At 41.7% G+C, this 25,330-nt stretch overlaps 1 protein-coding gene across 4 annotated transcripts in view; it reads left to right on the top strand.

The window, feature by feature from the left end:
• Positions 1–529: 529 nt before the first annotated feature.
• MAGI2 (membrane associated guanylate kinase, WW and PDZ domain containing 2) overlaps positions 530–25,330 on the top strand; it is a 677,636-nt gene continuing 652,835 nt past the window's right edge. For 2 of the 4 annotated variants that reach the window (XM_056513256.1, XM_056513283.1), the window contains exon 1: positions 530–1,172. In XM_056513256.1, the coding sequence (XP_056369231.1) occupies positions 872–1,172 (301 nt within the window). In that variant the 5' untranslated portion in view covers positions 530–871. The remainder of the gene's footprint in view (positions 1,173–25,330) is intronic. The other 2 variants (XM_056513274.1, XM_056513266.1) reach the window with 1 other exon arrangement.

The following is a 25,330-nucleotide window of genomic DNA, read 5'->3' as shown; positions in this document are numbered from 1 at the left end:
ACGGGAGCTGGGCAGTGTCCGGGGCAGTGCTGGGCAGTGTCCGGACGGGAGCTGGGCAGTGTCCGGGGCAGTGCTGGGCAGTGTCCGGGCCGGAGCTGGGTCGGTGCCGGGCAGTGTCCGGACGGGAGCTGGGTCGGTGCCCGGCAGTGTCCGGGCTGGAGCTGGGCAGTGTCCGAGCCAGAGCAGGGCCGGTCCTGGGCGTTGTCCGAGCCGGATCGGGGCCGGTGCCGGTGCCGGGCAGTGTCCGGGCCGGAGCCGGTGCCGGTGCCCGGCAGTGTCCGGGCCGGAGCCGGGCAGTGTTGGGCCGGAGCCGGGCCGGTGCCAGGCAGTGTCTAGCCGGGCGCAGCCGGGGCGGGACCGGCTCCATCGCTCCCCGAGTGCCCGTCCCGGCCGGGGTCTCCGCTCCTTCCTGCCCGCCCAGCGCCCTCGCCCCCCCGCCCGGGCCGCTCTCCGCCTTCTGCCGGCCGTGCCAGGCAGCCTCTCTCTCGGCCTTCACTACCGGGTCAGGCGAGGCGGGAGCGGCGAAACAGCGCCCGCCTCGCTCCGGCACCGACACCGCCAGCCCTCCTCCTCCTCCCCGCGCCGCGGCCGTCCCCTCCCTCCCGCCGCCTCCCTCCCTCCTCCCTCCTCCCTCCTGCCAGTTTCTCTACAACTAGTGCATCCCCGCGCAGGCAGGGTCCGGCCGCCGCGTCTGCCATGGATATCAGCTAAAGCCGGGAGCAGCGGGCACACAGGCGCTCCCCGAGCCAGCGCAGCCCGCGGGGCCGCTCCCCGCCCGACCTGCCCGCGGCTGCCCCGGACGGGGCACACAGGGACCGGGGCACGAAGCACGGACTGCAGGGAGGGAGTCGGGCAGAGCATCCCCACGGCAATGTCCAAGGGCTTGAAGAAGAAAAGCCACTGGACGAGCAGAGTCCACGAGATCGTGATCGTGAGGAACCCGGAGGGACAGCTGGGCTTCGAGCTGAAGGGGGGCGCCGAGAATGGGCAGTTCCCCTACCTGGGGGAAGTGAAGCCCGGCAAGGTGGCCTATGAGGGCGGCAGCAAGTTGGTGCCGGAGGAGCTGCTGCTGGAGGTGAACGAGACCCCCGTGGCCGGGCTCACCATCAGGGATGTGCTGGCCGTGATCAAGCACTGCAAGGACCCCATCCGCCTCAAGTGCGTCAAGCAAGGTAAGGCGGGCGTGGGCCCCCCTCTCCGCCCACCCCCTGGGGGCCGCCGCAGGTCTGGGGGAGCGGAGGGGGAGCAACTTTGTTGCCGCAGTTTGACTTTCCCCCTCCCCGGCGGAGCCGCCCCCTCCCCGGCGGCGGGGGGAGGATGCGAGCGGCGCTGCGCGGTACCCGCAGCCGGGCGAATTAAATGTGCGTCAGTGACAGCGCTTCGCCATGCCGGGGGGGGCGGCGGCAGCATCCCCTGCAGCCCCGCTCCGAGGGGCCGGCTCCCCGCCCGACCCCCGGCCCGGCCCCGCCGCCCTCCGGAGCTGCCGCCGCCGGGCCCGGAGCGGGGACAGCGGCTGCGGAGCGGGGCTCGCCCTCGGCTTCCCTTCGCCTCGCTCCGGGCGCCCTGCAGCGGGGACAGCGGCTGCGGGGACAGCGGCTGCGGGGACAGCGGCTGCGGGGACAGCGGCTGCGGGGACAGCGGCTGCGGAGCGCGCCGGGGGGCGCCCAGCGTGGCTTCGGCATCTCTTCTGTGTCGTTAGCGGAAAAGTCATTCATTTGATCCCTGGTGAAAACGATCGCAGGGAATGGGGAGCTCGGAGCAAGTGGGAGGACAGACAGAAAGAAACTTTTGTGAGAGAACGGTGTACTCTTGCCTCGCGTCTGTTTCGCTTGTTTATTTTGAAGTACCGTAATAGGTTAATGCGTTTCCAGGAAAGTCAATAGAGAAGAGACGGCACAGATGCTGTTTACATGTTTGTTTCTGTCCTCTTTCAACTATGCTGAGTTCTCTGCATCTGAGCGCTTGCGAGGAGGTTCGTGCTACCCCAGCAGCATTTCTGGAGCACAGGAGCTGCTCTGGGAGCCCAGTCTGTAGGTGCTCCTGGCTCTGGGTGGTGCAGCGGCTGTAGGCGTATCGCTAAGTACGCATTCCAGCCGGGCAGTGAGCCCAGCCATTGAAAACTTGGGAATTTCTGCGGTGGGAAGTTTTTAGATACCATGCATCAGAGGCGCTTGTGCTCTGCAACTATAGCCATCAGCCTGTGCTCAGAGGACACAGAGAAGAATCTCTCTGAAACTGCGTATAATTTGGCAATTCTGCTTCCTCTTTGCAATTGATGGTTTATTGTTTAAAGTATAGTTTGTGATATTTCTGAATGCCTGAAGAATATGCTAATTTTTCGTTTATCCAAACATGACAGAACCAGTAGAAAGAATCTGATTTCCACTCAGGCCTTCAGAATGTACTTGATTTTATATTCAGTTATCTCCATGAGGTCAAGCCTCTGTATACAGATATGATCTGGGACTGTTTTACTTGTCCTCATGAGTAAGTTGTGCAATATGCTGTAGATCATATCTTGACAGTCGGGCTATGCAGGGAGACACAGTAGTTCATGAGATAAGTTAAGATTAAAAGTTAGTATAATGGATTCTGTCCTGGCAGTGTAGTGTCATCTCTGGGCATTTGAACTCCAGGAAGCCTGCTCTGTACTGTTCTCTTTTTATTAATAATTGTAGTGTGAGTGGTCTTACTCTGATGGGATTCAAAAAGAAGCAGCAGTTGAAGTGTCAAGAAGATAATGGTAGATTGTCTGTAATCCAATTTTTAATTTTTTTCCCAGAAACGCTATAGATTCTTTACAGTAAGGGAAATTTAAGGTTACTTTGTGTTGCTATGTGAAACATATGTCCTATCTCTTCACTGTTTTTCTAATATTTCTCTTTAAGTCAAAACAACCACTGGTGATTCATTAATGTGTGCACCCTTAATAAATTACCTGTCATACATGAATTAGGGACATTAGTCAGGCTTTTAGTCTGGGAATTACTGCAAGCTTCTGTATGAGACATAAGGGATAAATTCTGAATTCTACCTAATGATATATATCTGTACCTGTATCTGTGCATATCTGAGGAGTTTCAGTTCAGTATGCTAACTCACTACAGTTTTAATGCAATTCTCAAAGCGCTGGCCACATGACTGTGTGTTTGGAAATGACAGCTCAGCATAGATTCTTGGACTGAGAAAGACTTCCTGGCTGGAATGATCTTTCATGTGCTCCTTTATGCCAGAAAGGCCTTCTGGATCCAACTTCCTATTTAGGGAAAAAAAAAAAAAAGTCAATGGTTTGTGCATTTCACTACCTGCCTCCTCCTTTGAGTGTGAGCCGGTGTTTGCCCGCGCCCCTCGGTGACAAAGCACAGGCAGCCACCTGACAGCAATGTTACTATTCCCTAACAGTGCTTTGCAGCTCTGTGTAGGAGAGGAAAGGCTGAGCAATAAAATCTTTATATGTTTTTGTAACTTCTGTGCTCCTTTTAATTATAAAGCACCTTTAGTGTGCTGGAACAAGGTTAATGGCTCCATTATCGTTGTTTCCGCATAATTTATCAATGCTATCTCTGTCAATTAGAATAGCATGACCTTGAATGCACCATGTGACTGTAGCTGCTTCTTCAGTGCTGCCTAGGAATGAAGTCAGAGAGAGAAATGTGGAGGTAGGACACGACTATTTATAATGTGATCTTTAGGAGACTGTGAGTATTTCTCTTGTTTGAAAGTTTTGACAATTCAGCAGCGAAAATTCACTTGTAGATGAAATCAGGGAATGGCTAATTCAGGAACATGCTGTTTTGAAGCATAGAAAAGGTGCTTTCAGGATTTTTTCTTATGTTTGATTAAATACCTCCCTCTCTGAAATAATTAAATACTTCATCATTTATCATATTACTAGATGAAATACTTATTTTGAAAAGTTAGATGGAATGTTGCTTGAGTTATAAAACCCCCAAACATATAACGTAGGAGTTGCTGCATGTTATGAGGAGGAGTAAACATCATGAGAAACTGATTGGCCTGATGTGATTCAACATGAATTCTCCTAGGTATGACGCCTGATAAATAGGGTTTTAATGCAGGACATTGTGTTTGCATGGGGAGAAAACGGTAATAATTGTTATTATTATTATTATTATTATTGTTATTATTATTATTATTATTATTATTATTATTACTACTAAGTCTTAAATGTAAGAGTTCACAAAGAAATATTCCTTGGAGAGTACTTCCTGTTTGAGTTTTTTGTTAGTTTGGTTTTTTTTTTATTTTGCGAGCCACTTGTGCTGCTGTTGGCAGAATCACAGAGAATCTCTAAAAACACACGGGATGAAATCTTGGCCCAGTTGAAGTCAAAGGCAATGCCTTAACATCAAATAAAAAAGGCAGGGTTTCCTCTGCAAAACTCCATGCTTTTTTGGATATATATCCTTCCAATGAGAGAATTGTTTACAGCAGTTAGATTAGTTGGGCGCATTGCAAATGTACATTCTGACCTTCTGCTCTCTGGGGTGAGGATAAGAGCCTTGTACTGTTTCTTAAAGGAATACTTCTGAATTTCAAATGTGTTTGTTTTTACATGCAGAACAGTTTGGATTAAGTGCTGTCTTCTTCCCACACAGGTACAGATGCGTAGTTGTAGAAGTAGCAGTGTGTTAAGGAAAGGCATCTTAATTTGGATAACTAATCACATGGGGAAGAGTCACACTGGAGCAGTGTTGCCTCCAGTTCCATTCTCTGTTCATCACTGCTGTCTCAGATCCACAGTAATTCCCACCAGTGGTACAGGTCTGTACTGTGCACACTCACTCCTTGAAGGGTTGCACGAACAGCCCACTTGGTTGTACTGCAGAAACCAGGATCTTTATTCTTTACATAGATTTGTAAACTTCCACAGATGCCCTCAGCAGGATCCCAGTGAACAGTGAAAACATGGATGTCAGAACTCAGGAGCTTTGCAACAGATTTTGTCCTGGAGCTCCTGCCTGATGCATCTCTTTCTCAAGGAAAATGGTTTGGGTGTATTAAGTAACCAGGTGATCTGACCAACTGAGCAATTTAATGTATTTTTAGAAGTATGTAGTGGTATAAATATATGAAATATGAATAAAACAGGCACTTAATATGGATACTTTGTAATGGCTCTTATCTGACTCTAAATAATCAGACTTTAAGCGTCAACCCTTAATTCTTTAGCTCCTTATGCAAAAAAGGCAATTAGTACACATAATGTAAGGAGGAACTAAAAACCAGTTTAATTTTCTCAGTCCAAATATTTGCTTAATAATAAGCATATGCTAGAATGTTTTGCTGACTGTAGATGTACTTGGGCATATTTTCAAATGCTTTCCCAGTCAGGAAAAGGTTTGGACCCTCATTAGGATGGATGACAGAGAAGCCAAGTTTGGGCAGACTGCATCCTCCACATCCTATTCCTGGTGGCTGTGACTGTGGTTGCCAAGTGAAGACTAAAAGGACAGGATGGTACTGTCCCAGCACCCACTGACTTGTGGCTATGGGGTTTAGTAGCCTTGTAGTGTTTTTTCATAATGGGTTCATCCATAAGCTTTGCAATTAAAACCTGGCTTAACTTTTAAAATTCCTTTAAAAGTCTGTGACAAGCCTTTTGACAGAGACATGCAGGACTGTTGTGATTTTCCAAAGTTTTGCCTGCACGTGTAAATTTAATGTTAGTATTTTACTACAGACTTTTTCATACTTAAATCCCAGTGTATAGTTTGTTTTTTTTTTTAGATTTTTCCTGTTATTTAAATTTATAAATAATTCTCTTCTACATTCATTATAACACACTGTGCATATAGATAGTCTTTTGGTGATATTTTATTCCTGGATATCACTATATAGTATATTCCAAGATGGGAATGTTGGATATAGTTATCTTCACAAGAAGAACAATATATTCTAACAGAAAGCTGCATGATTTTCCAGAATTAAAAAAAAAATCACAAGGGTCATTCAAAAACCAGACCCAAAGAATCCTGAAAACCTGTGTGGTTGTACTTTTCTCTATGACTTTTGCATAGATAGTATTTGAAAATAAACTTACTCCTTTTTCCTAGTTTGTGCTCCTTAGGATTCTACTAACTCCTGAAATTAAATTCAGAGTTCTTTTTTTAACCATTACTTTATGTTATTCTTGTGCTTGTCCATCTTAATTTAAAGACCATTGAAGCTGACTTCTGACTCATGTAGCTTGTGATTTATTCTTCAGCTCCTCCAGGGAGCTTGTGATGCTTCATGTCAGGGACTCTGTTCACTGGCAGTAGAATTATATTCATCAGTCTTTTTCCTTCCCTGAGAATTACAAATGTGCCATTAAAGGATGGGGCCATGACTTTGTTAGTGCATCATTTCCTTGAAGAAATTAAATAATTGAGAGTGCTCTGCTTAGTTCTGTTTAGTCACATAAGATAAAGTTAATTTTACAGTAAGACTTGTCCATCTGTTGATACTGTTGACATCAAAGGAAAGTACTGGTGTGAGGGGGTAGAACTGTGTCTGACTTCCTTTATGCATCCTATAACCTCACCTGCATTAATTCAGCATTGCATGAAAGATACGAATTCTGAGCTTTTGCTTTCAGTGTTCTTGATCTTCTCCTTGCTCTTTATAGATGAGGAGCTCCTTTCATGACATGAAAGATTCTATAAATTATTCATCTACATATTTTGTATACAAGAAGTGGTGTATACATGGAAAAAGTACTCCTTCAAAAGGGATTTATGGGACAAGGTGGTCACAACTGTGACTTAGAAAGGGTGATGGAAAGTGCTGCAGTAGTTGTAGAAGCAGATGCTTCTTGTTCTTCTCTTCCTCATGGTGCTATAAACATAAGAAAATAAAGGATGATTTTTTTTTTTAACTAGGAAACATCAAGGCAAAGTTCAGAGAACAGTGATATTCTTTGTGTTAACATTCTGGAACTAAGTTTTTTGCTTATGTACCTAGGTGTTTATAAATACAAGAATTTACATAAATATTTATACAGTTTTGGGGGTTTTTGAGACTGGTAGGAATTTTCATCTGTAGATTGAGATTGTGTAAGAATTTGTATAGCATTGCTGTAAAAGTATTGCTATGGTACTACTCTAGAATTTTTTTCATTCAAGTGTTGGTGCAAATACAGATATGATAGTTACAATGAACCCATTCACTCTGGTGGCCAAGCAAAGTACAGAATGGCACAGGATTCTGCAGTAGGAAATAAAATAACCATAAACTTTAGAATAAGATTGACTAGATGCCTGTCCAAGTAGGTGCAGTCTAGAGCAGAGTGTTGGAAGGTATTGATTTCAGTGGCAAAGTGCCTGTCATTGGGTTTTGTTGATGAATGCCATTGCAATGCTGGCCTTAACTGAATTTTCTAAAACCACAGGGGCTGTGATCCCAACAGCACACCTAATTTGTTACAAATCAGCTTTTCTTCAATCTCCTAGAAATCTATCCAGTAAGAAGGTGTCATAGTTTTCTGGCCATTTGTTTTGCTTTCTAACTGCAGGATGAAACTAACCAATGAAAAGTGGAGTGGTGGGCAGAAGTGAGAGAAAAGGAACATACTTTAGGGCTTTAACAAAAATTATTTAACATTCCTAAACTGGACAAAAATCCTCATTGGTAAATGATAATCTCAAAAACAGTATAGTTTGAATGTTTTTTTAATGTTAACCTAAAATCTCTCATTTATTCAAACTTGCTATCCACAATTTGGAGACTTCACTAGAAGCTGAGCTGAAAGAAAGCTGTTGTTTGTGTGTACCTGCCATGTATTTATCCTTTTTACATTATTCTTGAACTCCTAGTCAGTACCTTCAGATTGCTAGAATTCAGAAAGCTTAATCAGAAGGTAGCTTGCTGTCAACACAGCACTACCAGGTGTCTTCTCATTCATACATACATTATGATTAGTAATATATGAATAATGCTGTTTTGCTCTGCTTATCAGCTTCAGCTGTTTCTCCTGGGTGTCTTTGATTATTTCTACAGCACACGAATTTGAGATGAAGGAAAGTAAGACAAGGAACAAAATGGAGAAAGTAAAACAGTGCAAAAGCTCCAGGAAAAAAAAAAATTGAGATTATTAAAGTACATTACTGGTTTTAGAATTTACATGTTCTGTCATATTCAAGAGAGTGTAGGTCCCTGTGCCTCCAGCACAGGAAAAAGTCAGCATAAGGAACATGTGTTTCCTGGGTCTGTCTTAGTTTCTCAAAACACGTTGAAATTGTAGAATCATTTAGTTTGGAAGAGACCTTTAAGATCATTGACTCCAGCCGTTCATCCAGCACTGCCAAATCCACCATTAGACTGTAACCCCAAGAGCCAGTTGAGATCTCCAGGGTTGGGTGGCTCAACCACTTCCCTGGGCAGCTTGTTCCAATGTTTGACAACGCTTTTAGGGAATAAACTTTTCCTAATATCCAATCTAAACCTCCCTTGTGCAACCTGCAGCCATTTCTTCTTGTTGTGTTATTTGTTCTTGAGAGGAGGCTGAGCCCCCACCAGTTCACCTCCTGTCAGGCAGTTCAGAGAGTGATGAGGTCTCCTCTGAGCCTCCTTTTCTCAGGCTGTACACCCTCAGCTGCTCCTCATCAGACCTGTGCTCCAGACCCTTCCCCAGCTCCACTGCCCTTCTCTGGACATGCTCCAGCACCTCAATGTCTGTCTTTAAATGAGTGGCCCAGAACTGAAAACACAAGATCATTGATAAAGATATTAATCGGGCCTGGCCCAAATCCTGAGCCCAGAGGAGCCCCACTGTGACTGCCCACCAGAGGATGTAACTCCATTCCCCCCACTCTCTTGACCCAGCCATCCAGTCAGTTTTGTGTACAGCAAACAGTGCACTAGTCCAAGCTATGACCAGCTGGTTTCTCCAGAAGAATGCTGGTGTAAAGCTGTCCCTCTAAAATATGCACAGTTAACTCATTCCAAAGGAAAAAACAGCATTCCTCCTTCCTCAGATGAAATCATGAGTTATTGTTAACATGTCTGTGTTTCTGTCCCAAGTTCTCATGAAAGTAGGGTGAAACAATGAGAAGTGGGGGAGAAACACATATTTGTGTAGGATGAGTTTCCTATGTGTGTGATGTTCCTGCAAGAAAAGAGATTTACCAGGTAGTGTTTTGTTATGGACAGAGCTGCATGCTGGGTTCCTTCCTGCTAAGGCAGCACCTCCCTGGCTCTGTTTCTGCATCCTTCTCTGAAGGATGGACAGACAGAGTCTTGGTGTCCTGACCATAAACACCAAGTAGTGGTAGTGCAGGACCATGAACACTAAGGCATTACTGTGCCTTTCTTTTCTGGCCTCTGACCTTGGGAAGCAAGGACAACAGTCCAGGTATTCAACACCATGTGAAAATGGAATTAAAATACCAAATGTGCATGTATTTCATGCTTTTCAGACAAGACAGGTTGGCTGTCTGCTGCCACATCCATAGGTGAAATAACACCTTTCTATGTATGTTTCTGTGGAATATTTTTGTTACTTCCTTGAGCCATCCTTCGTTCAGATCAGTGTACTTCATGGAGGTTCCCCATACAGTTGCAAACCATGGAGCCCTATCTGCCACCAACATTCTTCTGTCTTGCCTGCTCCAAGCCTTTTGTGCTAGTAAAGCACCTTCCTGTGTTGCTGGAATTCATCTTGAACCTCTCAGGTAGTGCATCTTTCAGGTCTGGCATTAGCACCAACTAGTTTATCCTGCCAGTAGGATATTTCCACCCTCTCTTGCTTGAGTTCATTTCAGAAAGCACGAAGCAGAAACTTGTTTTGACACAGAATTCTGGTATTCTATGATTCCAGATCATGGGTGTTCTACTGGGAGAAAGCCTGGTGTGACAATCTCCCATTGTGCCTGGTCTGAAGATAGTCTCTGGTAGTCTCTGTGGCCAGTGATGGCAGTCATTTCATTGAATTATCCAGAATTATTGAATTGCACACAGAGTTCCCAGATTACTATACTGGCCAGGGTTCTTCTTTGACAGTGTGTTAGGTCAGACACTGAGAGACTCACTGAGGGACCTGAGATCACTCACTCTCTGCAGAGTCATAATGTGCTTGTTTTTAAAAACGCTGAAGAAATATTGTGTCCTCATTATGCAGGAAATAAAGGAAAAAACCCCTAGAAATAGATTTCATTATTATGAGTAGTGCTCATAGATCCACTTTACATAGCAGAACTATGGAAAACAGTCTAGGGTATAATGAGCAAAATTTTCTACACTATACTAGCAAGTACATTATGTAGCTGTGTTAATGTTACATTAGTATTCCAGAGTGGAAATCCTTCCTGCAAACAGGTACAATTCGTCTTTTATTACTTACCTAGTTATTGGTATCTTTGTATCTCAACATTGCCCTTGCATTTTTCAAAATGAAATGTGCAAAATTATTTTTAAATTGCACATTTTAAGGTTCTTTTTGTAGTATTAAAAAAAAATCTTCCACCATTGTTTTTGTCATGCCAATCATGAATTAATCTGCATATTTATGATAAAACATTGCCATTTCATAAAATAACACCTAACCTGTCCTACAGAAGCTGAAAGGAAACAAAATTGGAGCATCAGTCTCATTCCAGGACATCCATTTCTTATGTAAGTTCTTAGAACACACACCATTTTTTCTACTTAAACTTAGACTGAAAAGTGATGAACAGTCTTATTTGTACCCCATATGAGTTATACTGAATATCTATCATGTTACATTCCCACAGCTGATTCTTTTACTAGTAGGAAATGGAATGGTTGTGTTAATTTTTGTTATTCCCTTAGTAAGTCCTTCTTTGTGCTAAATCTGCATTAATAAATGTCACATAAGCCTCTCACATGCTTCCAAAATGGTGTGTTAGTATAAACAAGTATTAATCCCATTATATTTTAATTCTCTGTCCTTGGTTTTTTAATGGGAACAGCAGTTTATATTTCAAAGTGCTGCAGAGTTCTGTTGCTAGCTTAGAAAGCTAAAATGTCATGCAGGTGCTCCTATCATGGAATTGAAATCCTTCTGAAGTGGGAAAGGGAGCAGCTGCTGAACTCTTGTTGACTGATGGAGGAGCTGAACACTTCTGCAGATTAAACTGTTGAGTGCTTTGCTTAGGTAAAGTGCAATTGCCCCCAAATTCCCTGTTCAGTCACTACACCACTCATTTGGAAAACTCCCCTCGAAGCTCAGGCCCACTGGGATGCCTGTTCTGCACTTGAGGATAATAGGTGGTTTGCTCTGACCCTCTTCATTTCACATAGATACATATATATGTGTATATATAGTAATTATATAGTAATTTTTTAACTGGTTATTTCTAATTTCTGTTTCCTTGTGGGTTTGTTATATCTGCCTGTTGTCTCATGCATGGAATCTGAAAACTCTTGCTGAGAGAAACTCTTGCCTTTTTGTTGTAGCAACTAGCATGGCAATTTCAAGTTGAGAGTCTCTCGTTTCTATGGCAATGTAAGGAAGTATTCACATTAAATTCAGAGTCTAGCATAATGAATTTCCTGGAATTAATTGCTGGAAATATTCTGTATAATTTTATCATTTTATCAAATTGATCATAGTTCAGTCTTGGTGATAGAAGCCTTAAAGTGGATAAAAGTTGAGCAATATTTTTGGATTTAAGAGAATATCATAGTCATTACTAATGTGGAGCTTCTATTATTGGTAGTGCTGGTCTTTTGTCTCATGGTTTTTCTATTATAGCTACTGCTAGTAAAGCCTATTAAAAAATCCTTGTTATACTGTGTACAGAGAATATGTTTCCTGAAGAATTCGGTTTTTAATTTTATCTACTTGATTACAGATGCAGAAGAACATTTCTGCCCTGTAAACCTCTAGAAGAATTACTGGAATTTCTGATAAGCCAGTAAAAAGAGCTTTTTCAACACTCACTCTATTTGGTCATCTTCCAGTAAAAATGCCATAAAAGATTTCAGGAAAAGAATCCATCACAGTACTGGAGGTTTTGTTAAGAAAATAAAGTAAAATCAAGATCTTGGGTTTGGTAATTGAAATATCAATTAAATGGTCTTCTGGATTCATATTTATGTGGAGTTTTTATGTTAAGCCTGTGATACTTATGTATTGAAATAGTTTTCAGAACAGATGAACACATAAATCTTAAATATGGCGCTTTTAAATATGTGTGAAATATTGTATGGGTTTGTGTACAGCTCATCTGACTTGCAGAAGTGTAACAGCTGCTTTGCCTTGGTAGGGATTCATGTCTGTGCTTTAAGGGTAGTGAAACCAATGTTTCTGAGTGTGAAAGTCAGAAAAGATGAAGGTTTGGTTTTGGTTTTGGTTTTTTTGCATATGTGAGAAAGCACTACCTGCAGGTGACGAGAGCAGTACCAGTTCTAGAAAAGCAGTAAATCCAAGGAGTATTCTTTTGGGTCAATATTAAGATTTCTGCTAAGTAGTAAGCAACTTTCTCACCAATTGCTGTAGGAGCAGGTTGCATGAGCTGCAGAATTCCTCCCTCTGTATCTGTGCACTACTGGCCAGCCAGTGAGGATGCTGCTGCTGAGAAAGATTTGCAGCTGGGACATTAAACCAGAAGTCTTCACTTGTATCCCTTTAGACACTAATATTGGCCTTGTTATTAGACTGTCTGAATAGCTTCCAGATTCTAGAAATCATTTTCAAAAAAACTTACTCAGAGTCCCCAGAGAGGGAGTTATTCTTGATGTCCTCAGCTGCCTCTGTGAATTCCAGTGTGAGGAGTGAAGCTGGGACTGTGAAAAACTTTTTCCCTCCTTGGTCTCCTGACCTGGGCTATGAGATAGAATTCTTAGAAACCACTGGGAATTACTGAGTTTCACAATCATAATGATTTTTGTCCTCTGTGCTGTCTTTTTATGGTTTTATTTGTTTGTAATTTTTTTAAATGAAATTTATTTCATTATTAAAGCCTGTTCAGCTTTTTAGGAAAAAGGATCTTTCTAAATATGTATGGTTTGCCCATAGAACTGGTATTTCTGTATTTCTCCAATTGCTTAGTTTTTTTCCTTTTATTCTTTAAAAAATTAATCTCTTACAACATGAATGTTGTTATTAGCCTATCAAGCCAACTGCAATAAGATCCCATGGTGACAGGTACTACAAGCTGGCAGTGAAAAACACCTGCTGCCCCAAAGGGTTTATAAAGGCAAATTAGACACAGAGGATAGGTAGGAATTGACAGAACCCCAGAGTGGTGAAATGACTTGCCAAAAATCTCAGCTCAATCAATAACAGAGTGGAGAACACTGCAGTGTAATTTAAAAGTCTGTGCAAGCAGAACTACATCCAAGTAAAGACACAAACCACACAAAACCCCCTCTCCTGTTCAATGAGAGTTTTCATTGATTGCTCGAGTAAAACAGTTTTTAAGGTATTTATTTTACATTTTACATGACAAATCCCACATAAAGCAGAAGCTTTTTAATAACAAAGCACAAGCATGCAGAGGTATCTGCAGATGAGAGAGTGTGATGCAGTATTTTCTCCTAAAGTGAAATGCATTTCAGAAATATACTGGAAGTGGTAAAGTGTAGGAAACCAAAGTTATATACATTTATATATTTTAATGAGATACTTATGTTTGTTTGCACTGCTGATTGGACAAGTAGGTACATCAGTCACATTATATGAGACATTTACTAAAATTCTTTCAGCCTGTTAAAACCACTGTTTGACAAGTAACAAATTATGAGTAATTTGTGTGGGGTTTCTCTTGGGGTGCTTATTCCTCCATCCACCCCCTTTGTCTTATTAAAGAGTGAAAGGTACAAAATACTAATTGAAAGCCCAGTGGGAGCCTGTAGCTTTTCACAGTGGTGGGGGCTTCAGCTTGGCTTCCCTGGGTGGTGGCTCCTTTCAGAGCCCTGGTGTTGCCCCCTTTGGATCCAAACCGGATGGCATTATTGGCAGAATCTTAGATTTAGGCCAGCTTGACATCCCACCACGTTAATGAGAATTGTGGGGGTGAGCCTGTCCTGATGTCACCAGGACCCCTGGTAATGCCAGGCAGGGCTCTGTTGGTGCTGTGGTTACTCCAGAGGTTTCCTTTGTGCCTCTGTGCTGCTGTCCCTCTGTGAGGAGCTGTTGGTGCCTCTTTGTGCTTTCACCTCCTCTTTGGCATCAGTTCCTCGTTTATCTCTGGAAACTCTTTGCTCCCACTCCTCTAGGAGAGGCTGGTACAAAGGAATGTGTTGCCTGCCCTGCAGGAGTAGGTTTCACTGTCTAGGAGGTCTCTGTTCTCCTCTTTCAGTGCCTGGGGCTGGTGTGGAGTTAAAACAGTGATCACTGAGAGGTCAGGGTAGGATTTAGCTTTGCACAAGCAAGGCTGCTTAGGTCTTGCTGAATCCACCCTTTGTTTTCAGGAGAAAGGAGTTGCATAACATTAAGATGACATCTAGCTGAGGTTCTGCAATCCTTCTTTTAATCCTTCCCCTTCTATGTACCACAGTACTTCTGGATCCTTTAAATAGAGCTGGCACAAGCCAATGAAGCACATTCCTGGTTTTTTGTTCTGTTGAAGCACTCTTGTGTCCTTTTGACAGCCATGCAGTCCTGCTCAATCTGCAGCACCCATTATTATATAGTTAGCCTGATAGGACTTTGGTCCTGAAGTTGATAATGAGCACACTGTTGTCTTGTTTGCATTATTAATTCATCAGACTTTTTACAGGTGCAGTCACTGGTAGCTCTGAGGATAGAGGACACCCTGAAAAGCTGATGTCTCCATCTGGTTCATAGTGCAGGGTTAAACTGCTCAACAGTTTGCTGCAGAAAATGTGTAATGTTCTGTGTGGCCAATATCACCAGGGGACAGGTGAGATGAGCTAGACTTTGGCTCAGGCACCAGACTCAGCAGTCTGTGCTCCTGTGAAGCAAAGGTCCAAGCAGTCCTTGATGGAATAGCACTGGCACCATCACCCTGCCTGGACCAGGTGTCCTGAATTCAGCCCAGGATCAGGCTGTTCAGGCATGCCAGGTGTCCTCACAGCAGAAGGTAAAAACATCTGTGTTTGAAGGCTGCTGGGTCATTCTGCACTGGTGAATGTTCCTTTTCTTATTCCTCTGTATGTGTCTCCCACTGTACTCGGAAGGATGGGATACCTGAAACTGCATAGAGTGCTGGGCCCAACCACATTCCAAAACAGGCAGTGGAATAGTGCATTGCTATCTGGATGAGAGGGAACCTGAGCTTGCCCTCTGGGAATGTTGTGTGGGCACCATAGAGCTGTTGCTGAAGACACACTTGCAAGCAGGTGATCTGGATGGGCTCCAGTTTGACCTGGAGCAGGTCTGTACAATAATGTCCTTGGTGTGGGACTACATTTTGGTATAAATTCCTCAACTAATGTTTGAAAGATTGCCTTCTTTCTCCTCCATTTAATTTTTTAAAAGCATAAAATGAAACCAAATGTCAATGCTTTTTTTTTTTTTTTTTTTTAAAGCAGAATCCTGGTTTTCTGACCAGTCTTTCTCAGTGTGTGTTTTTTTATCTGTTTAACTCAAGAGCAAGTGCTTCCTGCTGCTTTGCCTGGCCACATGTTAGGCACACTGAGAAGTGTCCTATCCACTCAATCACCAGCTAGTTGCAGCTTTCCATTTGCTGTTTGGAAGCCTTTCTAGCAAGAGATGAGCCCATCACATCATGTTTATCTTCTAAGATCTGATGGATCACAGAACCAGTGTGGCATTGCTCTGAATTGAAAGTTTATGCACATGTTTATTCATGTTTTGCCTGAAAACAGTATTATGTGTCACTGCTGAGAAGTGATTTCTGATTAAATCCAGGAGCAGCCAGGCCTCTGTGAGTCTATAGACTTTTTAATTTTTTTTCCCCCTCTGGCTGCTAGCTACAGATGACTGCTGTCTCTTGAAAACATCCTGCATTTAGGGGGGTGAACCTGCAGAGTATGATTTATCAAGAGTTTTTCAGAAGGGCAGCGGAATAGAAAGGGGAAAAAGCCCCTAGCAAGATGTTTCACCCAGATTGGCAAGTCAAGGATCCCTCTTTTTATTTTAGATTTTTTAAACATATTTTTCTATTACAAAGAGCGTATCCGTTGAGTTTGCAGCAATTATTTTGTAAATAAAATATTTAAATTTTATTATAATGTAGAAATGGCTTTACAAATATCAGACTTTTTTTTTCCTGACTCTTTTTTTCCCTTTATCACCCTAACCAGCACACTGCAAAGTCTGTGTGTTCAGCCTTTGAATTGTATGTAAAATACATCTTCAGTAGTAAATGGGACCTGTAGCAGAGTCTCGATTTTTAGCACCTAAAAGTATTTTACACATATGGGGTTATATATAAAAAACAAAGAAATTCCTGGAGAGGAATTTTTTACAAGAGCATGTAGTGATAGGACGAGGAGTAAAAGTTTCAAACTGAAAGAAGATTAGAAATTAGGGAGAAATTGCTTCCTGTGAGGTTTTGGAACAGGTTGCTCCATCCCTAGAAGTGTTCAAGGCCAGGTTGGGTGGGTTTCAGAGGTGGTATAGTGAAAGGTGTCCCTGCCCATGGCAGATGATTGGAGCCAGATGATCTTTGTTATGATTTAACAGTATTTTAAGTCATCTAACTTTAAAATTTGTCTTTGAGTGGCTAGAAACTGTAGTTTTCTCAGAGAACATAAATTGCAGGTGTTCTGTAGCTTGCAGCATGAGGTGCACATTTCTTGCAATCTCTGAGCCAAATGGAGCTGCCCATGCTGAGCAGCCCAGCTGGAAGTGGCTGTCATCCCCCAAAATGCCTCTCAAGCCTGCTGGAGGCAGCTCCTGCTTGCCCTGGGAGCAGCCTGTTCCCAGTGCCATCCTAGCACAAACAACAGTCCTGACTGCTCCAGCACAGGAGTGGGCATAGCTATTTCCACCTGGGTTTCTGCATTGAGCTTTGAGATCTCCCTTCAGCTCATTTTCCTTTGGAAAAAGTTGCTCTGTTAACAATCAGCTGGGTGTCGTGTTTGCTTGCAAAACACCTGCAACAACGCATAATTTCTGCTTTGCTTATGTCAAATGAGATCCAAGAATTACATGCCCATGCTGATTTATGCTATACTGTTTGGAATGGCACTGGAAATGCATGAATTTAATGTGTCCTGCTGAGCTTTGCTTTATTTTTACGTGCCAATATCAACTACTCAGGGAAATTTCCTATCAGTTTTATCAAGTTCACAGTACATCATGGACTATTTCATATTTCTCTTATAGGAGAATTCCCAATCAACTGTTTTCAGATATTGTGTTTCTGTATATTGGAGCTGTGCTTTAAAGGTCTGTAATTGAGTTTTGGTTACTAAAACTGTCTGTAAGCAATGCCTGTAATTTGTTTCTGTCTTACGACTGTTTCTCAAACCAGGAAATTTCTGATTGTTTTTCAGAGATGATTGCAAAGTATTTCTATAATCATTTATTATACATACAAGGAATAATCTGATCAGCAAAGTGAGGGAAGGGGTAAAAAAAGTAGGAGTGGAAGGGCTGCTGAGTAATTCTATCCCATCCAATTTCCTAAGAGGCTACAAAGATTTGTCAGTCTGTAGGGCTGATGCTACTGCCTGAGAATTTCCATCTTCTCAGATGACATTCTTGCCTTTTAAAGGAAGATAGTATCTGATTAAGAGCTGGGAAGTTTCACTGGGAGCTGGAGATGTCCTGCCTTGGGAGCCCTGGCTGTGACGTGCAGGAAGGACAGTTGTGCTGCTCAGCCTGGGAAGTGGAAGAGCCTGGAGCTGGTGCCCTGACTGACCACAGGAGTGGAGAAGGGAGAGAGGCTGCTCTCCCCAGTGAGACAAGCTCAGGCCCCTTGTGCTTGCTGGAAACAATGGGAGACCAAGGGAGTTGTGCTTTTAGTTGGGCTTTGTGCATGGGGCAGAAGCAGTGCCCTTGGCAGGCATGAATCCCCATGCAGACATGAAGTGGAAGGGTCTGAGTGTAACAGATCATTAGAGCTGTTTGTTGTCCTTCACTGTAGAGTTCAGATCAACAGAGAAAATGAATGTACTTGTTCTAAAAACATTCTAATAAGAACCTGTGGAAAAGCTGCATGTTAATGCATAAGTGGTTAAGGTACAGTAGCATTGAGGATATGGTTTAAAACAACAGATTCAAGGATTTCTCATAAAACTAAATATCTGTCTTTTCATAAAAATTTTGTTAAGTGTGTTGAGTAAGTAATAGATCCTCTTTTTGGGACATGCTTTTTTTCTTGTTATCAGTGGACGAGGTTCAGTTTTTCTGTGCTGCATTAGAGCAGATCCAGAGCAGCAAACTGATCCCATCTGTTTGAATCCTTACTGGTGTTTTTGGAGCATGTTCAGCATCCATCAGATAAACACTATTCCCTATCACAGTCTTTGATCCTGTGATTTGATAGGAGTTGTGTGCATAATTTCACTGTGTTTCAAACATCCTGGCTCTCTTGGTTATTTTCACACTTCTACCCTGTGTTTTAAATATGTTTTATTATATAGCTCTAACAGTGCAACACTCTATACATAGAAACATAGAAATAGTTTGGAAAATGCTGCTGAGGTGGAGTCCAGCCTTTAACTGATCACCACTTTCAGTGCTCAGTGCCACTCCAGTAGTTTCTTGAATACCTCTGAGACAAGGACTATGAAGTATGTTGTTGCTGTCAGAGAATCACAGAATGGTTTGGGTTGGAAGCAACCCAGGAAAGATCTTGTTCCAAGCCCTCTGCTGTGGGCAGGGACACCTTTTACCAGACCAGGTGGCTGAAATCCTCATTAGGGGCATTGGGGGCATCCACAACTGTTCTGAGCAGCCTGTTCCAGAGTCTCCAGTCTCCAAGCATCTACATTATATTTATTTTCTTTTCTAACATTTTGCACTTCATTTTCATCTAAAATCATATTTGTAGTCATTCTCATGTTGGTTGTAGATGCACCATTGAAAGTGAAGAGAGTGAGAAAACTCACAGTTTCAGAGTGAATACTAAAGGTAACTAGACTGAAGCCTTTATTTGTATTTGCTGAATTCTAATTGCCCAAATCCTACAGGCTGGTTGCAATATTTCAGTAAGATTTGGGAGCCCTAGGTGCATAAAAAAATAAGGAAAAGGGCACACTTGACAAACAAGTATTAAACTTGATTCCAAATGAAGATGGTTTGGAAAAGAAAAAAAAAAAAAAAGAGTTATTCCTTTGATATCTGTTTGATATTAAAGAAATTGAAATTCAGGGTTGTTTTTTTTTCTTTTTTTCTGAACATACTGTTTCTTCTATGCACTTCTGAAATGTTTGGGATTTTTTAGGTAGCTTGTCAGGTATCCTACATGCCAGGCCTGGGGCTGTTTATTGTTCTCAGATGTCAAGTAAAAGAGTGTATCATCTTCTTTTCTTTTGCCTCAAAATGATCTTACAAAATTATAGTTAGTTTATTTGGATCTTTGAAAAGGGCAATTCTTTTAAAAGAAAAGAATTAATCTGCAAAAACAAATACAAGATGTAGACAGACTAAATTAGTTTATTTCTATTTGAGATTTTTTTGTAAAATCTAGGGACAAAATCTGTTGTCTGTTAAGATATTGTACACCTTGATTATATCTGTTGTGGAATTGCCCTGTGTTCATGGAAAAAATAAAAACACAATGCTCTTCACTTCGTTTCTTGTGTTTTAAGGTACTGGAGACTGCCATTACTCCACTTATAGGGGCAATATCTGATATCAACAAAGGTAGATACTTCCCAAATTTATTTTTTAAATTATTATAGCTTTTCATAGCCTCTCTGAATCATCATTAATCTCACTAGGAAATATGGACATGTAATGATTTTTGGAAAGTCATATTACAATTTTGGGCAGCACAGACCATGGAAAATTGAAAAAAAATAGGTTTTGAGGTAGAATATTCACTGTTGGGATACTAGAGTATGTAAGCCTAGAGAAAACCATGCCAAGACTGGGATTTCAAAAGGACACAAGGGAGCAGGGAATCACTGAAATGGAATAGCCCTCATGAAACTTCTCTAAGAGAGGAAGGTTGCAATACAGTGTTGGTTTCCTTGAATAATTTTATGATCTCAGGGACCCTGGAGAGATGTGTTGAGCTTTGATGATCACTGGGGATTGATACCAAAGCTTGTCCTGTATTGACAATAAATGCAACTTGACCTCAGTCAATATCACAGCTGGCTTTTGTTCTCCTGGTTTCCAGTGTAGGAACTAAATCTGGTAGGGTTGTTAGTGAGTCTGGCTTCTGCTGTCCTGTAGTGCATGATTTAGTTAAGTAATTTGTTTAAAAGAGCCATCTGATCATTTTAGCCATTGATTGCATTTGCTGCTGCCTAATTCCACTCAGTAATATACAGGTCTTCATTTCTGCAGAGTCCATTATTCAAGGGAGGAAACATCTTATTCCTTCATTGTATACACATAGAAAATAAGAATGAGTATTTACAGAAAGGAAAAAGGAAGTATTCATATACCTTGAAGACAATAATTGATTATCTTTTTAATTTATGTGGAAGAGACAAGTAAGTAGATGATGTGAAGAGGAAGTGAGAATTTGTGTTGGTTTGCCTTTTTTTTTCCTACTGGCATTTCATACATTCCCAATAAATAATTTAGTGACCATGGTGGAGCCAAGTGCTTTTGCTCTTGATAAAACATACTGATTTTCCCAAGGCAAGCAGCACCTGAGAGGTGCTGACTTGGGAGGTACCTGTAATGCCACACTTATGGAGCAGCATGAATCCCTTCATACCAAGAACATAATGGCTCACCTCCTTCTGGGAAGGTCTCCTGGTGGCTTTCATGGTGTGGATTCTGCTCTGTGGGAACTAGGAATGAAATAGAAAAAATGCTTTTTGGGTAGGGCAGTGCCTGGAGATGTGTGTGTCACATCTGGGCAGTGCCCAGGGTGGCAGCTCTGAGGAGCCTGGGCTGCATGTGCTGGTGCCATGTACAGTAGGGTTGTTCTTTCCAGCTCCTGCAGCCATTCCTGCACAATTTCTCTATATTCCTGTTGCCATAAGAGTTCAAAATCATTGTGGATGCCTTGTAAAAAAGCAGATTACTGGTGTATATATGATAGATTGGGAGGTATCAGTGACAGGTGTCATGTAAATTTACTGCAATTTCCAGTAACTTGCACTCCTGAGCACTGTAGGCTGCATTTCACCACCTGACTGTGAGGTTACGACACCTGATAAAGAAAGAGAAGTTTGGGGTTTTAAAAAAATCTGTATTCTATTTCTGGAATTACTAGGAATAGTCTGTGAAAATGAAATATGTAAGAGTTTTCATCACAACCCAAAGAGTAGTTTGTGTTTCAGAATTTGCATACTTTCCTAGTATGAAAAAAAAAGGAGTTTAAATTAGCTAAAATTGGTTTTATTATGTATTAGTGGGGGGAAGAACAAAATTATTTTCTTCAGTAGCATAGTGAGATGCCTCAATAAATTGTTGTCTCCATGTAATTTAACACTGTTTTATTATATTGGTCAGATCCAGGCTATAAGATTCATTATTTTGTTTGGCCATAGCTGATTATAGTATTCACTGAAACAATATAAAACTAGTGGAGGAGAAAAGTAAAATCACTCTGTTAACTACAATCAGTAAGTATCTAGGTTTTAATACATAAGGATAAATCAGAGAAGTAATGCCAAAGTTGTGTCAGAATTCAAATTATCTACGTTTATAACTCCGTGGTGAAATTTGCAGGAAATTCACTTTATCAGAATTGTTGCCCATAATTCTCTAACTTTGACAATTTTAAAATTATTGGAGTTTTAAAAATACAAATGAATTCAAAAGGATGCTTTCTAAAAAGTATATTTCAAGTGAGTTTCAGTAAAGAGAACACAGAAGCAGAGACTCAATTTATGTCTTACTGAATTTATTAAATTTTTTTTACTGGGTGGTAAAAATACCTTTCTCTGAACTCAGGTTTTATGACAGGATAAAATTTATCTCTGCATGTTGATTCACATGCTGGAAAAATCTTTTGTACAAAAGAAAAGCAGATTTGGTCTCTTATTTGTGATGTGCTCAGAAACATGTGACTTAATCACTTCAGGTAGTAACTGGAACAGATAATCCCCTTGGAGCTTAAGGAAGTGTTCCAAAATCAGGGTATGATCTTGCAGTCCTCAATTACTTGATTGCTTGACCAAAGACCATATCCCTGTTTTTAAAAATGTGTGTTGAGAGGTATAAAAGCAGCTAGGGGGGTTTTCAGGCAGTTGAGGAACTTAGGAAAACTTTATTTACCAGCTGGATCTTTATACACTCACAGACCTTTATGTTTTAATATGGGATTATGAATGGGAACCCTTATTTTATTCTAGCCTAAACATGCTCTTGATTAAATGTCAGAATGTAGAGCAGCCAGTTTTAATTCCTAGATGGATTAAAGAAAAGTGGCATGGACCTCCTCCTTAAAAAGCAGAGGGGATTTCTTGTTCAGTGGTTTGACTGGGTGTCCTCTCCCCTCTTTGGCTTGTTCACTGAGGCTGTATGGATGAGGAGAGAGCAAAAAGCTGTTACTCAGCCAACTTCCAGCTTTTTGGTTTGTTGGTTGGAGCAGCCCTACCCCTAAAGATGACTGATAAAGGGTTTGATTTTTTTTTGGTGGTTTTGCTTCCCTACCTATGTACCTGTTGCCAAAGAGAAAATGCCAATTCTCTGTGTTGAAGAGCTGTTGCAGTAGTTTGCAGTATCTGTGATGTTCAGTTCACCACCCCAGGCAATGTTGTGGCTCTCCACAGTTCCTTCCTCCCTGCAGACACCTGTGACCAGGCCAGGGCGTGGGGAGGGGATTTGGGCTTCGTGGTCTCTGTCTCTGCTCTCACTGGTCTGGCCATGAACCCACCTCAGTTCTTTAGCTCACTTCTTGTTCCTCTGTCCTGTTCTCCAGGTGCTGTGTCCCACTGTTTTAGGAAATGCTGTACATAAAACTTTTGTTTACATTGTAAAACTTCTGTTATATTTGCACAAATGGGGAAATTTGTGCTTCCTAAGCCAGGGAACAGGATGTGGAAAATAGTTCCGTTGAGATCAAAGCACACAGGCTATTGTGTGAAGAGAGGATATTCATGGATATTGAGCCCCTGTGAGGAAGAAAGGTTGGTGGTGGCAGTTTTGGGTTTTTTCTAGGAACTGTAGGTAAGCTGAATTTTAGCTTTATATTTTTTAGCATTTGTGGACGAAGTATTTGAAGTATTTTGAAGATAACTCCTTATTATAATCAAATTATTGCAGAATCTGAATACCTGAACATAAATAAAAAAAATCTATACAGGATTTTTCTTTGCTTAGGCTGCTTAACAGCTTATGTTTGAAGAATGATTGAAGCATCTCAGTTCTAGAATAGAATACCAATAATGAGTTCAAACTAAAGAATGGTGCTTCCACTGTCTTTTGGTGAACAGCAGCAGCCTGAAAAATCAAAGCATCTGTGCCACCTTCCCCATAGGAGCATGTGCAACCACTGTGCAGTAGTTTGCATGATAAAATACATATTGCCCAAACTGAGTGAATAGTTTTGTAGGTTGCCTCCATACATATTTATATGAATGAATGAATGATTAGAGTGTCTTGCTTCTCCTTGCACTTCATAGTTGAAATTTATTCCTGTATGATCAGGTATCCATTACACTATGACATTTCACTGCCAAGTCACTTTCCCAGAGGATAATTTATTTATTCTTTTTATCTGCTTACTTAAAAAACTGATATGGGAAGGAGTTTTACGTAAGAGAAATGAGGATTTGGCTGTAGGGAGGAAATAAGGAGCCTAAGAGAATAGCTAGAAACCCTGCAGGCAAAGAGGATGATCTGTTTCATGGTGCTGTTACATCCTTCAGGGGTACATCAATACTATATTAAATTGGAAGCAACCCCTGCAGTTTCCCAGCCAGAGTGTCTTATGAAGTCTCTGAGTCAGCAGATAATGGAGACAAATTTGGGATTTGAGAAAGTCCTTAAAAGAGACTTTATTCTTTTCTTTAAATTGACATAAGATACAAACAAAGCTTCCTAAAACCACTTTCTTCATATTTCTATATTTAATTTCTTTTGTTCTCATTCAAGAGTTATTTTTTGTAAAACTTCTTTTCAGTTTGGTCTGTTTAGGTTTTTATACCATTCTCATCACTATTGTTTCTGAGTGGATTTGAATACTATATAAAATGACATGACAAACATCTGTCACATGTTGCTCTTTCATCCTCTCCCCAGGGAAGAACCATGCCTGCAGTGTTATATTTTTGTAAGACCTTTGTTGTTGCTTGGGTTTGGATTTTTTTTTAGCTGTATACATGCTGCTTTAAGTTTATGTTAGAGCAGGATGGCTCAGAAGAGAATCATTTGTACTTGGAGGAAAAGGGGAGGAAGATTTTGAGTTATTGTCTGAATGTCTCCCCCATAAATATGGGAAAGGGTGACAATACTCAGGCACTTGTCTTTACTTTAAAAACCTCCTGATATTTGAGCCATGCTATAAGATTATGGTGGGAAAGTTAAAACAGAGAAAGTAGGTATGTCTTTGGTTCAGCATGTGATAAAGTCAGCTGCTGTCCTGGTTTGTGTTTGTGATCCACTTGGGGCTCCTGTGAGTTTTGTCTCCTGGACAAGCCCTCTCCCCTGACAGGTGACAAGCAGCTACATCTGCAGGTACAGTCAGGTGCCCTGAGCCCTGTGTTGTAGCACAAACCTTCACTGTGGTGGTATTTTGGCAGGATTGTCTAGTTGAGGAAAGGGAGATAACCATGACTTTCTGCTTACTGGAGTATGGCATTATGTCAGCAGTAGATTGAGACAAATGCTGTTGCAGGCAGAGTTGCCTGGGTGTCCCTGCTGCAGGGACTGCTTTGGTAGGAGCCTAGGTCTGCAAAGTCACATTGCTGGGCAGAGGGAGCTCCTGTGCTCTCAAGGCACCTGGCTGCAGTCCTGGCTTGTTCAGCTCTAGCCAATAAGTCTTGGTTGCCAGGGGAGACATGAAAATTGTTGCTTGAGTCTGGGATGGAGAAGCTACTGGAGTGGGCAGTTTTTCCATTCCCCTCCAAAGAAATGTATGGAAAATATATGGTCCACCTTTAACAGAAAAAGCTTTAATTTTTCTGACCAATTACATGATTTCAGAGCTACATTTAAATTACTTTCTCATTTCCTTCACTTTATTCCAGGACTGTATAGGATGTACAGAAACAATACTAATTTATGGGTGAAGGTTGCTTTTACTCAGTAATGGGATGGGTGACTGCCACCTCATGCCTGGAGTCACAGAGGCATCTAGTCTGCACATGTGGATTTATCAGGGAAGGTTCAGCTGAGTGTGGCTTTACTTGC

Source organism: Oenanthe melanoleuca, chromosome 1A, assembly GCF_029582105.1.
Source record: "Oenanthe melanoleuca isolate GR-GAL-2019-014 chromosome 1A, OMel1.0, whole genome shotgun sequence".
Lineage (NCBI taxonomy): Eukaryota > Metazoa > Chordata > Aves > Passeriformes > Muscicapidae > Oenanthe > Oenanthe melanoleuca.
Note: the sequence above shows the minus strand (reverse complement) of the source record. Positions and strands in the feature narration are given on the sequence as shown.